This window comes from Coccinella septempunctata, chromosome 5, assembly GCF_907165205.1.
Source record: "Coccinella septempunctata chromosome 5, icCocSept1.1, whole genome shotgun sequence".
Lineage (NCBI taxonomy): Eukaryota > Metazoa > Arthropoda > Insecta > Coleoptera > Coccinellidae > Coccinella > Coccinella septempunctata.
Genome location: NC_058193.1, coordinates 33,548,166 through 33,564,750, shown reverse-complemented (window position 1 = coordinate 33,564,750; position 16,585 = coordinate 33,548,166). Strand labels below are relative to the sequence as shown.

Here is a 16,585-nt window from a genome sequence, read left to right as displayed (position 1 = left end):
CACCGGGTAATCGGTACTGGATTAGGTGAACTGATCATGCTGAAGGCAGAATTGACCAAGAAATGGGCTAAGAAATACGGTACTTGCCCGATAAATTTTTTATTCGCTGATAAACAATTACGGTTTGTTTTCTTCGTGAGGCATTCCTGGTTATTACACCTGCATTCATCTACCGATTTCCTGGTCATGCGAAAGTCGTTTGGGATGTTTTTAAGTTGTAAGAAACATCGCAGAACACACTATTATCCTTCTGGATGTCTGTAGATACCAACATTTGAAACATGGATCAACTTGCATTCTTCTGAGCTCTACAAATTATAAGTTTCGAACAAATGATGCACTGCACATACATACACTGCTCCACGAAAGTTAAGATGTTTAGTATTTCGAGAAAAGCTTCCATTTCGAAATTGGTGAAATCCAATTTTTTAAATACGCTAAATCTAAGGCCTCTTCGAACATCAGCCAAAGCCAAAGATCAGCAGGCGAAGAAGCCTTGATAGCGGCATGAAACAAAGCCATAATATTGTCAATCAATGATTGGCTCAATTTGAATCTCTCTAAGTACGCTTCAGCGGACAGATGGAGCTAGTGACTAAAATATCTTTGCAGTATCTAGCTAATTGGGATTATGATGGTTCATGGATTAAAGGATTTATAAATATATATCTGGAAAGTTCGTACACCAACGCATTTTCTCATGAAGAGTTGTTGAATTCATAATGTTCCAGTTTTGTGAAGTTGCAGGTTATGTCGAAACAACCACGAAACTTCCTCCATTCAATTTATGGCCGAGCAGACTGTTAACGTCAAAAACAATGACTTAGCGCGCCCTCTGCCGAGCATTATCGAGTCTAGGGGCGTAGAACCCGTCCAGAATGGCGGCTAGAAAACGTTGACGCAGCTTGTTAGCGAAGAATTTACGACCAGATTAAGCGGTAGAAAAGGCGAGGGTGGCACTTATCTAACCGGAGAATAAACTCCATCTAAACGGTTGTAGATAATTTTAGTGACGTGCGCTGTTCGAATTAGATACCCGGGTAGCATGCTGGTCTCCCAGCATCCTGCGATCTTGGGATAATGCACCTAAATCGCATGTTAGCACGGCGAATCTATTGCGGCAATCCACGCATCCTTGTTTGTGTAGGAAAGTTGACGGATGGACAGGAAGACATAGAGTTCAGATGCTACGAGGTACAGCAAAAGATGTTTTAGACGTAGAAGATCCTAATCATGGTTTCGATCTTATGTGATCTCGTCAGACAAACACAACCGCTCTATCCATTATATAGTTCTTTCAGAAATGTTAAAATGATTGAAAGATGAAACTTTCAAACGTCACTGTCGCCCAATCAAGTTGATAGCTTTTGCTGCTGGAAGAATTAACTTGTAGAAGTGAATTCTTCATCTTCATTCCTACCAGTTCGATAATTTGACCAATCAATTGTATGATCAGGAGAGCGTTTTGTCTAGATTCACCTTAAAACTGGAAGCGTTTGGACTAAAGAATGTGCTTGTGCAACACTGTATACTTCCATCCCATTCGAGTTTAGTCGTTGCACTTCCTTAACTCAATAACAACGAAGCCAATCAGTTCCTAGGCGTTCGTTACTGACATTTATTTTTGTTTATACTCTATGCGTTCGGTGTTACGACCGCTGCTGCCAATGACTTCCCATAATCAATTTTAGCGAGATTGGGAATGGAATGGAACGACTCCTTCAGTATGCCTAGTAAGCAATAAGGAATTCCTGCTCTAGGACTTTCGTTTTCCAGTGTTCTGCTCGTATGTCAAAGGTCAGGCAGATCGGTCGTTAAATGTAGTCAGGAGGCTGCAGATACGAGAAAGTCGAAAGGTTCGAATTGCTATGGGCAGAAGATGATCGGGGTCCTTCAACTATGCGTATAGTGCCCTCCAATTAAAAAAAATGATGATTAAATGAAAAATGTCGTTGTCAACTATTCTATGAACCATCGAGTTTGACGTTTTCGAGACCCAAAACGTCAGCTGTCGAAAATTGACAGATGGTAATCGACTAATCATCGAACTACACGAAATGTCAAACCCAAGTTCTCTAACGAAACGACAACAATGTACATCTATCGCAAATTGTCACCAGGCAAGTCCAAGCCGGATAAATGCGTAGCCGTGTTCCCGACAGCGTCATATATCTTATGACCACAGAAAACGACTGACTCACAATGGTAGCCATTTGGCGTGGCATAGACGGGACCGGAGTGCAGCAACACTCACAGCCATCTTGGATGGTGCTAATTAGCAGTTATTTCGCTGGCAGTCACCTGACAAATACGCGTAGATCTAAATGAGCTGGGAAATAATTGCGTTGAGTCGCTATTTAACGTGTTCTATTCTCGGGTTTCTGTATGATTTATGGGATCGTACGATGGCGGGTAGAGGGGAGGGGGAGCGTTCCGGAGGCGATTAGAGCTGTCGTCGGTTATCAGGGTGTTGAATTCCGCAGAGAGTGCCACTTTTTGCCACTCGTCCTAACGAGTTATGGGCAGAAAAAGCCACATAGCTTTTTTCGACATTGGCAACACTTTACCCATAGACAGAAGTCCAGTGTCGAAGCCCATAGATATTTGTCGTTCAATTTTCTATGGTAGTTTAGAAAACCGACTGACATATGACCATAGACAAATAAAAAACGTCAGATTGTCAAAGTTTCAAAAATAATTGCAATAACAATTATTATACGTGAATTAGAAGATCCTTTCAACCATTTGTCACTGTTTATTACAATTAAACGTTCCAAGAACATGTAATATTCGAAGAAATACCAGAATTCCTCTTCCATAATGACATTCCGTCATTAAAATAAACGAGATCCAACTCGAGTCCGCGGCGTTTTTCCTGTACAGGTGCTGCAACCTCGAGAAACAAAAATACTCTCACTAATAGGGTTCATACAGTGGAACAGTACAGTATTTATTTCCACCAAGTTTCAGAACTAACGGTAGATGTAGCATTGCTTGGCGGACGGAGGTCTATTATGGTTGATAATTCAAGAAATTACTTTCGATGGAAACCCGTGTATCATTAGGAACCACGTTATAACTCGTTAAAGAACTCTGGAGAATGTGCAGCATGGGTATTTTGCTTGAAAAGCTGGCGAATTAGAGTTGTTGTATTACGAGTGTTACTCGCCTAACCTGGCGTTGGAGTCTCCAGCTATGCTGGCAAGAAAATTCATAAAAACGTTGTCAGTTGGTTAAGCTGTTCATAATCAGAAAATAAATGTAATTTAAGTCAATTCTTCTCATCGGGTGGAATATATTGAAGTTTTTTTTTAACTGACCCTATCTTTTTGGGGATTTTTTAAAGGTCAACTTTGGACAAGCGTATCCTTCAGAAAAATCATCGTAAATCTAAATGTGATACATATTCTGGAAGAGCAACTTTTCTAGTAATAAATCTCTAAATTTCATCCAGCTTGATGCAACCGTTCAGTCTTGACAATTTTTTAACTGACCCCACATTTTTGGGATTTTTCGATGGTCAGCTTTCGACATGCGTATTTCCCAGAAAAATCTCTGCAGATCTAAATGTGATAAATATTTCGAAAGAACAGCTCCTCTTGTTAAAAATCTTGAAATTTCATCGAGCTCAATGCAATCGTTAGGTCGGTCATCTTCATCTACGCCCATCGAGAAACAATTTCTGTCTGATCTGATACTTTTGCAAAATAATAATTCGAAGTGATATAATTCGATGGATAATTTTCCATATGTTCATCTGTACGAGAAGGAAACCGATATGGAAGAAGACTAAATGGTCTCCTCTCGAATGAAATAATTACTCTAGAGATCTTTGACCTCCACCGGCCAATTTGCATGCGTCCATCGAATTAAAAACTTCACCCATTTTAAATACATGCTGATTTCTAATGAAATAGCAACATTGCAATTATAAGCCCGTCCCGTTATTTTTAAGACGGTACGAACGTTCTTGCAGATGGCCAATTTAGCATGCAAACTTTTTATCTCGCATACCACACGGCAAACAGTAATATGATGTTGTTGAATCAATATTAGATTCCTTGGCGGTATTCACTCTAACCAGGAAAGCGATATTATCCTGGGAATGTCTAGAAGATGAGATTGCACAATATCGAGCCACCATCCTTGACCACGGATACGGTTTTCTTGCAAGCAATAACCTCTTCAGAGTGGGCAACCAGTCCTTGAAAGACGAGGATGATTTTACACGTTTCAAGAATTTCGCTGACAATTTACGATTTGAGATTATGGTGGATTTTGAACGAACGATATCACTTTCATGCCTTACTGAACAAGAGGTATTGAATACCGCAGGCCATAACATACAGAGTGAGTCTTTGACTCTTACAAATATTTTAGCAGTAGATTCTTGAGGTCAGAAGAAACACTTTTTTCCTATACCATTTTTCACGTTTAGTCCCTGACAAAAAGATATAGCCATTTTAAGTTTCCATAATTACCTACCTTCAGAATAACTAGCTTAATCTGTGACACTAAACATCTGGGGATCTTTTAATCAGATTAGCATCAAGCCAAAGTATCCAATTTTTTCAAATTTCACAGATATTTTTTATTTTTGAACATCAAATCACTCGAAAACGGTGTGCATTATACAAGAAAATATAAAGAATACTTTTATTGTTCGAAACGTTTAAATATTCATTAGATAGCGCCCAACATAGTTTCAAGATTTGGGTTCCTTTAATTTTTGGTATTTTTATGGTACGTAATGGTCATAATGAGAAATCTGGAAGACGTGGGTGATATCTTGTGTTCGAAAAAGATTCATCAAATGAATGAAAAACTATATTCCGAAATTCATTTCGCTCCATGAAACCATTTTTGAGCTAAAAATAACATTTTTATGGTTTTTCAACAGCCTGTATCTTTCAAACCGAGCCGACTCAGAAAAATGGTGAAGGAAAAAAGTGTTTCTTTTGACCTCAAGAATCTACTATTAAAATAATTGTACGAGACAAAGACTCATCCTGTATATACAGTGTTTGCTAAAGATGCAGGAGGAGAGTCCCTGTCCGAAGACATATTAGAGTTCAATTGACTTTGGGTAGACAAAAATGCCATCTCTGTGGAGCTGAATCTAATAGGGGTTGCTGAAAAATATTTATATAAAAGACCCAAATGTTATCAATGTTATTATGATTCTGGAAGCATAATTTTTTATGGCACAATTGTTGTTGTTAATTCTTCTGTTCTTATTGCTTGGTCATCAGCTGAGCATGTTAAAAGTACCTACACTTGAGAACTAGTTCTAAATCTTAGGTATCAGTTCTTAGGAATTCATTGATCTATTGGTAAAACCAAAAAATATGAAATTAAATTTTCAACATCATTTGGAGACATCATCATAAAACTGGCAGTTACTGTTATGGTAGGTTGCCTGTAGGAATAGATCCATTCAAAATTATTCTTCTCAACCATTAATAATTGAGATAGGTGCTACAATGTGAAGTATATCGACAGTTGGAGTAGATAAAATCTCAAAACACCCATATTACAGTGGTCGCCTGAAACTCTGCGAATCTCCACACAATCTATAACAAATAACTATAGTTGCTGGTAACAATTTGCTTGGGAGGAATCGATGAAAAACAGATACAACGTAATTTCTGTATTCTCGCTCGAACCTTCTCAGATAAAGTCCTCTCATAACGCTGCTGACTCAATAAATCTGGACGTTGCAAACAATAACTGTAACCTACGATTTTTTACAAGTAATTTATGCGGAAAGCCAGGTTATTCAACTTGAAACAGATATCCACGAAGCCGTTCTCAAATATTTAATCAAGAAATGCTAAACATAGAAGATCACCGGCATCAAGTTATATGGCTTTGTGAACGCCTCCTTCACCCAGAAACTCCGGTCAGAGGAAGTGTTGCTATTTATGAACAATCATTTCATAGCCTATTATTCCCAGATATTTTCTCAGGTATCGTTTAATAAGATGTTTCAGATTCATCGCTTTGCCACAGGGCACAACATCATTCTCCTCATGTTCAGTGGTAGACAATAATATACAAAATTTGTTTTGTTGCATCCACCTCCTCAGTTCTATGAGGGCCATATCAGATCAGGACTTGACCACAAGTTTATTGTTCAGCCTTCAAGTAAGGGTTTGTTCCCGAGTTTCTGGTTGCAGTTATCCAATAAAATACTTCCGCATCTGATCCCAGATACAAAACGCATAATATCAAAATAATTATCAACGGTCGATAGAGTACGACCTTGTGATAACAGTACGGCAGACCTTGCATTTAATATTGGCGGATGTAGCTTTCGTTCCACTTTGATGGTTTCTTCGATGTAGGTGGTTCCAAGATTTTCATGCTGGTCTGTGGATCTACTCCAACAGGCCCACATACATTATTATGGTCGTAAACATCGAGCAGTTACCGAATTAAAATTCAAAGTCGATTATGATGGTCAGAAATGTAGAGTACCTACAAGCATAATTACTACTGTCTATTAATGGTTATGGTTTCGGATTATATAACTTGCAGACAGCTGGTAGGCTCGCCAATTAAAAAAAGGACTAGATTTGAGAGGAATTCTGCATTTCTTCAAAGCCCCCCATTCCTTTTCTCCCCTAGAGATAATATAAACAGATATGACATATATTTACCTACTATAAGAAACATGAATACTCATCGAAAGAATCTAAGACATTTCAAAGTAACATAGTGTATAAAAATGAATCTAAACAGAAACAATAGGGTGTACTGCATACACTCAGCGCCATCAGGAAGTTGCCCACCAATTATTGCCACAATTATTGGCGATCTAACCTAACAACATCAATAACCGAACAAAAACTCCCTGCACATTTTTCACACAACCTTAATAATATCAAATTATAGTTAATGGCAGTTCAAATTGTCCCAGAATGAGAAATCAATTAGATTCTGCATCGAATTATGAATGCCTCAATTTGACGTCGACACTTCTCCATAATAATTCTCCATTACTCATGTGGTTAATTTCGAGTTACATAACATTACTCTGCGTACGTGAAACAGTTATGGTTACATCCCATCTGACCTTGTTTCATGTAATTCATTCGGAAGTATCGATAAATAGACCGATTATTCATATCTGCAATCGTCTGTTTGTCGTCTACTTCTGCTATTAGTTTTAACGGAACTTATTCCGAGGAATTCCACATGGACCTATGCTTGGTCCAAGATTTTTCTCTGAATGAAGAGAAACTAGCTCTTCCTTCACTTTGAGCTGGTGTGTGAGGATCAATAACTGCTCAGAACGATATGCTAGAGTTTTGATAACATGTGAAATGATAATTCAGAGTTACGTGATTTTAAGACAAGTTTGTTATAGTTGAAGTCGAAGCATACTTGGCTTTGATGTGACAATCTTTAAATTGATTTCTTAGGACTATTATGATGTCTTTCCCCTACTTAGTTTCAACAGATGATGTAATATTAGATATCTTGTCTTTTGTCAGTAATATTTTCGTTAATATTTTTTTCTTTTTCTTTTTCAGACCGTCCAATCCTACGACAGGATAGGACACGGTAAACGAGAGGTATTTTTTTTAAATTTAGAGGACGGATATTTTGGATGTCAAGTAAACGAATCGACCGACGTTTTGCAACTTTTCGAACTGTCAAAATTGTGCGACGGAAGACCGAATTGCTACCTGGGATCCGACGAGAAGCGACAGGAACTCAAATGTACAGGTGAGTGTGTTTTTTTCGCATATTAGTGGAAAGAATACTTAACATTAGTGGGATGACGAATTTACTGGAATTCAAGGAGAATTTGGCCTTTTAACAGTTTCCATATTAATTTTCTATGGCAGATTTTTTCGCGACACTCTTGGCAGAGCATAGAAATAAAAGTGGTGCGAAATTTCGAGGTTGGGAAAAAGGCGGTTCTATGTTTCGTGCATTATGCAAAAATGCCTTCGGTACCGCATTGTTCTTTCATCTCCACAAATTACAAACCATATGCCGTTAGCATTTACCTAGACCCAGATACGCGGTAGCTTCTGCGTGAGAATAAGCCAGGCAAAAACGTGATAACTGGCGGATTCACAAAGCTCGGGCAATTTTCCAACGTCCATGTTAGCCGGCCAGGTAAAAAATCGCGGAATCGCGAGAAACAAGGAAATACAACAGATAATTTCTGCGATTCTTGCGGGCTACACGAACCTGAACTTGTCCAATTGATTTAAGTCGGAACGAAGATGCGACTATTAAGGTCGCTCGAGCTAGGCGGTCTTGGCAGTGTACGATTATGCAGCGAATTAGTTTCGAAACGAACTGGCGATTCCTGCTGATGCTTGTGGAAGATTCGCCGACGTGGAAATGTTTACTTTTTAAAATTGAGGTTCTCGAAGTTCCAGCCACAAACACGACATCACCAAAAAGGGGAGTTACTACAACTTGATTTCTACAGGCACTCTATTGCTGCTAGAATACCTCTGATGCGGGGTAAAATAAACCTTAAGGTCGCAGTAGAATGTTACTTCCTCAACAAACTATAACTGTCACTATTCCTTCTAGAACTTTAGGGGGTTCAACAAATTTCAACACGGTCAATGATCTGCTCAGTAACAGTTAGTAATTGATGGCAAATGCTTCAAGCTTATCACGCAGAGTTACAAATCGTGCAGATCACTCTACAGAGTGAAAACGAAACAACAGCTCTGTAGGTCGTCTTTTACACTATTCCCTATTCAATCAAGGGTTTGAGCCTTGTCAATCTTCATAGCGAATTAGTTTCGAAAAGAACTGCGATTCCTGCTGATGTTTGTGGAAGATTCGCCGACGTGGAAATGTTTACTTTTTAAAATTGAGGTTCTCGAAGTTCCAGCCACAAACACGACATCACCAAAAAGGGGAGTTACTACAACTTGATTTCTACAGGCACTCTATTGCTGCTAGAATACCTCTGATGCGGGGTAAAATAAACCTTAAGGTCGCAGTAGAATGTTACTTCCTCAACAAACTATAACTGTCACTATTCCTTCTAGAACTTTAGGGGGTTCAACAAATTTCAACACGGTCAATGATCTGCTCAGTAACAGTTAGTAATTGATGGCAAATGCTTCAAGCTTATCACGCAGAGTTACAAATCGTGCAGATCACTCTACAGAGTGAAAACGAAACAACAGCTCTGTAGGTCGTCTTTTACACTATTCCCTATTCAATCAAGGGTTTGAGCCTTGTCAATCTTCATAGCGAATTAGTTTCGAAAAGAACTGCGATTCCTGCTGATGCTTGTGGAAGATTCGCCGACGTGGAAATGTTTACTTTTTAAAATTGAGGTTCTCGAAGTTCCAGCCACAAACACGACATCACCAAAAAGGGGAGTTACTACAACTTGATTTCTACAGGCTCTCTATTGCTGCTAGAATAGTTCTGATGCGGGGTAAAATAAACCTTAAGGTCGCAGTAGAATGTTACTTCCTCACCAAACTATAACTGTCACTATTCCTTCTAGAACATTAGGGGGTTCAACAAATTTCAACACGGTCAATGATCTGCTCAGTAACAGTTAGTAATTGATGGCAAATGCTTCAAGCTTATCACGCAGAGTTACATATCGTGCAGATCACTCTACAGAGTGAAAACGAAACAACAGCTCTGTAGGTCGTCTTTTACACTATTCCCTATTCAATCAAGGGTTTGAGCCTTGTCAATCTTCATAGCGAATTAGTTTCGAAAAGAACTGCGATTCCTGCTGATGTTTGTGGAAGATTCGCCGACGTGGAAATGTTTACTTTTTAAAATTGAGGTTCTCGAAGTTCCAGCCACAAACATCACCAAAAAGGGGAGTTACTACAACTTGACTTCTACAGGCACTCTATTGCTGAAAGCAAAACAACAGCTCTGTAGGTCGTCTTTTAAACTATTCCCTATTCAATCAAGGGTTTGAGCCTTGTCAATCTTCATTCACTTTCATTATTGTTAACGTATGACATGTATAATATAGGATTATCTGCAAAAACATGATGCCACGTTTGAATGAAAAAGATACTTAATTTTTCGATCGCAGCATCTCTTATCGAAAAGAACCGATCGTGGAATTTTTTGTAGTTAAACTCCTAATGATATTCCAACTCAATTTCCTAACGACGACATTGTGATCGGAGCCACAGATAATCCACGTTCATAATCGGCCAATCCCCATCTATATTTTTAATGCCCCGCTGATTTGTAACTGTTCACTTGAGAGGAAGTGTATTTTTCCAGCAGCACTCTAGAAAATTCAACCGGCATACTTGGTCTCAGTTTATCGGACGTACGGCAGATGCAAAATAGTGAAAGATACTTCCTCTGTGAATTTTTAAGGCGCAGATCCGAACGCGATAGCGTAATAACAATACGCATATCTGGTTATTTTAACGAAGGGGCACATTTAACGGTCGCTTTACTCGGGTTTAATTACTCGGTCAGATTAGAGATATTGCGGAAATTCGCCAGAAGATACGTTTTAGACTTGATCTAGATAGTTTCTGTTCGGATCCTAATGACAACCTGCCTATCTACGACATCGCTGTTAGAGTAGGAGAATCCGTCAAAAGTTTGAGAGACTACAGCCTTTATAATCGGAGTAAGAAAGTTGTTTTTTGGAATTTACGTTTCTACTGGTTTCAGTTCACAATAAAACACACAAAATTTCAAAATTCCTGAGATAACTCGATCGCAATGTAAGTCAGACACTCATTTTTATATGTTAAGCTGAGGCGCATTCGCCATTCTGCCATACTTTCAAATAGGTTCATATTTTCCAACTAACAATAGGGACAGGTAAAACGAACCCCAATTTGTGAGCCCTATTAAAAGCTCTGAAACAAGAAGGGTATCATCAAGATACGAAGAGTGATATAAGAGAGTAAGTGAACAAACACATTTCTGAAACACTTTATCGTATATATGTAGATGTACGAGAATGCATTATTATCTAGTTAGCCCAGACCAGTTCCATGTATAATCAAATACTGTTATTCTTTCAAAAACTTTTGCGTTACCATAGCAATGAACAATAACTCATTAGAAGTGTCAGTGTCAAAAATGTAAACCAGAGTTACGCAATAAATTAAAAGAAAGAAGATGTCCACCGACATTGTGAAAATCGAAAAATTGGAGTATCGAGCCATCAACAAGTACCTCTATTCAAAAGGGTTAAGAGGTAGGCAGATTTACGAAGACATGCTTAATACCCTTGGTGATCAATGTCCTTCGTATGCGACCGTGAAAAATTTGACTGCAAGCTTCAAAAGAGGTAAATTTTCTATTGAAGATGATGACCGATCGGGAAGGCCAGTTTCTGTGTCAGTCCCCGAAAATATCGATGCAGTTCATGACTTAATTTTATCAGACCGTCGAATTGGTCTAAAACGGATATCTGAAGCACTGAATTTTTCATACGAACGCGTTCATCCTATAGTTTACGTCAATTTGAACATGAGAAAAATTGCTGCAAAATGGATCCCCAAATGTTTGAATGTTGACCAAAAGTGCAAGGGTAGAAGCATCGCGTTCGATCTGTGCTCGATTTGAAAACGATGTAGACTTCTTAAACCGAATTGTTACTATGGATGAGACTTGGGTACATTTCTACGATCCAGAAACAAAGCAACAATCGATGGAATGGCGACACTCTGGTTCTCCAAGACTTAAGAAGTTTCGTGTCAAAAAATCTGCAGGAAAAGTTCTCGCTTCAGTTTTTTGGGATTGCCATGGAGTAATCATGATTGATTTCGTGGATAAGGGTAGAACAATAACCGGTGATTACTATTCGACATTACTGACCACTCTACGGGAAAAAATTGAATAGAAAAGACGCGGAAAGCTATCCAAAGGCGTTTTGTTTTTGCAGGACAACGCCCCTACACACAAATCTCATGTTGCCATGCAAAAAATTCGTGATTTAGGGTTTGAATTACTAGAACACCCCCCTTATTCACCAGGTTTGGCTCCATCTGACTATCATCTCCTTCCTCAACTGAAAAAAGTTCGAAAGGTCGTAAATTTTCATTGTATCCAATGAAGAGGAGAATATGTTGAGTAATAAAATATTTTGACATTGAAATTTTGTCTGGTTCTATAGAAGGCTAAGAATTTTTCAATATATCCTCGTATGCCAATAAAATATAGAATTTAAGTAATGCTTCTCACTGGGATAAGATCTTGACTACTTCTCATTTATCGTTTTTGTATCCAATTCACATCTACGCTACTTCAAATATACTCTTCTGATCAAGCAATATTGTCCGAAAATTTCCAGGACAAGGTCCTTAAAAATTTCAATAAAAAAATGGGAATCTGTTCAGAAGGAAAGAAAATAATCGTTCACATTCAAACCACTCACCACATAGGGAAAGACCTCCATTACCTTCTCAAATTTATTCACTTGCAATACGGATATTACCGAGAACATTATTCGTTAACGTTTTCTTATTTGTCAGGATTTCCTCCTGAAACCCCATAAATGGATAGAACGAGTGTTGGGCTAAGAATATCAATAAGTATTCATTCTCAATTACACGGCTCCACTAAGGCACAGGTCAGGAATGAAAACCAACTCTTTGAATGGTCCTGCTGAATTGACAATTTGATAACATTCTTTTGCCTGGAGACAATCAGCAACATTGTTAGTTTAGATTCGATGGCTAATAGAAAAACCCCTCAGCATCAGATACAAGTTAAATATTTCAATATTTCCCCAAGAATTATCACTTGGAATCTCGTTTTTTTTTCGACAGAACGGGAATAACCTCATGCAATAATTCACATTCGCGGTTCTATCATCTTCACAATCCTTTCCACATAGCGTACCATCAGCATTTCTCACGGTCCTTACAATCACCATAATAATGGTAATTTGCAATAATGATTTAACCGTCCATATCATCCAATCTCCTGGAACGAGTGTACAATTCATTAGCACGTGAAAAATGAAGTGAATTTCCGTGAAAGATGGAATTTTGATTGTGCAGGTATGCTCTCAACAGAAACTCTGTTGCTGTGTCGCACTGATGCGAGACAGTTCTTCATTATGGATCCTTTCCACTATCCTATCTCCGTCTGATACATCTTCTAGCATTATATGCTCAATCACTTCAAGCAGTTTCTATCTGCCTCTAAAAAAGCCAACAATGAAGTATTCTCTTGGAAAAACATCCCAATAAACAGTCCTCTAGCTAAAGATAGCCTCTATCGTAGAAGATTTACCTCCGGCACCTAGGTGTCCATCAAATATATCCCTATACGTCAGATATATTTGCATGTTAAATCCTCACAACATTTTCAGTCGGCTTCCCAAGATCTCCAGCAGTACCAACGATAACATCAAATTTATACATTGCTGCTGCTCCTGGAACAAGTCCAGATAGACGTAGCCGGTAGATATGACTCTGAAATTGCTTACACGGCTAGATTTGCAAGAATTTGTAGCTTGTATAGAAGCAACAAATTGCTAGGAACACACAACGTTGTTTAGTTGGTCTTATCTACATTGATATTTGTTTCCAAGTTATTAGAATATTTTCTTCTTCCATCTCCATACCCAACCCTGTAATTTCCTTGGAAAATCAAAACAAATCCTAAAGATCGTAGTAGAATTCATTTAAACCTGCTTGTATCTGAAGGAGGAATATCTAATGGGTGTAATTCTTTCTGGAAGCTGTAAAATTCCATTTCCTTATTAGTGGCAAATGCTCAGTAGGTCATAAAAACCTAAATGAAAAGATCATATCTTTCTACAGGAAATCTACTCATATTAACAGTTACAGAAAATAGGCACAGGATGTAATAAAACGAAGACGCAGGTTCAGTCATTATTCACCAATTTATCGAAAAGAGAACACGAAGTTCTTCAGGAGATGGATCTAACGGCCAATGCTTTTTTGCAATTTGAATGCTCGACACTCAACAACGATAAGAAACTTATTGGATATTATAATTATAAGTTCATTCTGGTAATGTTAGAAAACGCCAACCTGGCACTATTTCCTTTGAATCGAACTAACATAGGCTCAAGAAATTGCATAAAATTCATGCACATTGGAAAAAAAACAATCAACTGTATATCAAGTTTGGGATCGAAGTATCGATGGAGATCTTCACTAGATGCGCTATATGCGGTGACATTTAATACCGAAGGCCAACCTCTTTTTCTCGATGCATTCTGCAGCAAGAATATCCCTCATCTCATATTTGCTGAACGAAGGATATCCTTCCATGAATCATTCATGGGCATCTGGATGCCTATAAATTTTGTCGTTAAGAACGTCGTCGCACTGGAACATCTTAGGTGGCTTCCAAGAAGAAATGGCCACTTCAATGCCCGTTTAGGACGTGAGACTCTTCGACTCGATTTTTGTGAGGGCTTCTTCAAGTTCGAACAAAATGTTGAAGCTTGGCAGCCAGCTCAAGAATAAAATTCAAAGTAGAGCTTGATGTTTCAATAATACGAGGATATATTGAAAAATTCTTAGCCTACTATAGAACCAAACAAAATTTCAATGTCAAAATATTTTATTACTCAACATATTCTCCTCTTAATTGGATACATTTATTACAGCGAACCTGCAACGTCTCTAGACCTTTCAAAAAAAATGTTTCTTCTTTATGTCCTTCTGAACTTTTTTTTAGTTGAGGAAAGAGATGATAGTCGGATGGAGCCAAATCTGGTAAATAAGGGGGGTGTTCTAGTAATTCAAATCCTAAATCACGAATTTTTTGCATCCCAACAAGAGATTTGTGTGCAGGGGCGTTGTCCTGCAGAAACAAAACACATTTGGATAGCTTTCCGCGTCTTTTCTCTTTAGTTTTTTCCCGTAGAGTGGTCAGTAATGTTGTTTAGTAATCCCCGGTTATTATTCTACTCTCATCCAAAAAATCAATCATGATTACTCCATGGCAATCCCAAAAAACTGAAGCAAGAACATTTTCAGCTGATTTTTGGACACGAAACTTCTTAGGTCTTGGAGAACCAGAGTGTCGCCATTCCATCGATTGTTCCTTTGTTTCTGGATCGTAGAAATGTACCCAAGTCTCATCCATAGTAACAATTCGGTTTGAGAAGTCTACATCATTTTCAAATCGAGCACAGATCGAACGCGATGCTTCTACCCTTGCACGCTTTTGGTCAACATTCGAACATTTGGAGATCCATTTTGCAGCAATTTTTCTCATGTCCAAATTCACATGAACTATATGATGAACGCGTTCGTATGAAATATTCAGAGCTTCAGATATCCGTTTTAGCCCAATTCGACGGTCTGATAAAATCATATCAGGAACTGCATAGATATTTTCGGGGACTGACACAGAAACTGGCATTCAATGAAAAATTTACCTCTTTTGAAGCTTGCAGTCCAATTTTTCACGGTCGCATACGAAGGATATTGATCACCAAGGGTATTAAGCATATCTTTGTAAATCTGCTTACCCCTTAACCCCTTTAAATACAGGTACTTGATGATGGCTCGATACTCCAATTTTTCGATTTTCACAATTTCGGTGGATACCTTCTTTCTGTGAATTCATTGCGTAACTCTGGTTTACTTTTTTGACCTCAAACTTCACACTGACACTTCTAATGAGTTATTGTTCGTTGCAATATTTTTTTTATGAATGGAACTGGTCTAGGCTAACTAGATATCAATATATCCTCGTACAAACAACCTTCTCTTGAACATCTGTAAAATCATCATTTCCTCGAAAATGTTCCTGTCGAAACTTTCACTCAAACTTAAAGAACCCAGAATTATCTTCATACCATGATACGTTGAGAAAAAAATCGGTTTTTGGGTGTAGATCATAACACAAGGTACCCAGGTTACGAATACTCCTCATAAAAGCTAGAAAAACCCCAGTCGGCTTCGAGTCCAACAACTCAAACCCTCGTTTTCCACACCTCATAGCTCTAAATCTCGTTCCTCGTCCATTCATTTTCATTACGTATCCCCCGGACTTATATTTGACCGGCAGCATCGAATATGGAAATTCGAACTCTTCGCCTCTGAGATATGTTCTGGGCAACTCTATTTATCTATTGAGTGCCGGCCATGTATGTTAATGCGAAGAACTGGCCACCGAGCTCCGTCGCACGACTTTAGAACGTGAAAATTCTTCAGCCCGATAGATTTCTAGCTATTAATGTAAACAAAGGGCATTCTCGATAGAGACGATCATGGGAAACTGCGCAGGTTGATGCAGGCCACTTTGGGAACTGGGTTTGATGATTCTGTTTGTTTCCAGATAACTGCCAGAAGGAGGATGGAAGCATCTGCCAAAACGGTGCTTGTCTGGATGGTCAGTGCCATTGTAACGATGGTTATGGTGGATGCAACTGCGAAGTACCTGGTAAGTTAAAAAATTTTATCATGAAAACCCGTAGAATTCCACCAGTTGTTATATTTTGCAATCACAGAGGGATAAACTTTCATTTTGGTTTGCGCCTACACCATTTTGCAACCATTTTGAAAAAACCTCAATTTGCAAACATCTATAAGTTGAGCTGAAGATGGTATATTACAACAGAATCTTGAGTGAAGGAAGGGCCATCACAGGC

General features: G+C 38.5%; 1 protein-coding gene across 1 annotated transcript in view; it reads left to right on the top strand.

The window, feature by feature from the left end:
- LOC123314117 overlaps nt 1–16,585 on the top strand; it is a 169,261-nt gene that overhangs the window by 49,131 nt on the left and 103,545 nt on the right. Inside the window, exons 3-4 of the mRNA XM_044899235.1 lie at nt 7,539–7,734; nt 16,273–16,377. Coding sequence (XP_044755170.1) covers nt 7,539–7,734; nt 16,273–16,377 — 301 coding nt within the window. The remainder of the gene's footprint in view (nt 1–7,538; nt 7,735–16,272; nt 16,378–16,585) is intronic.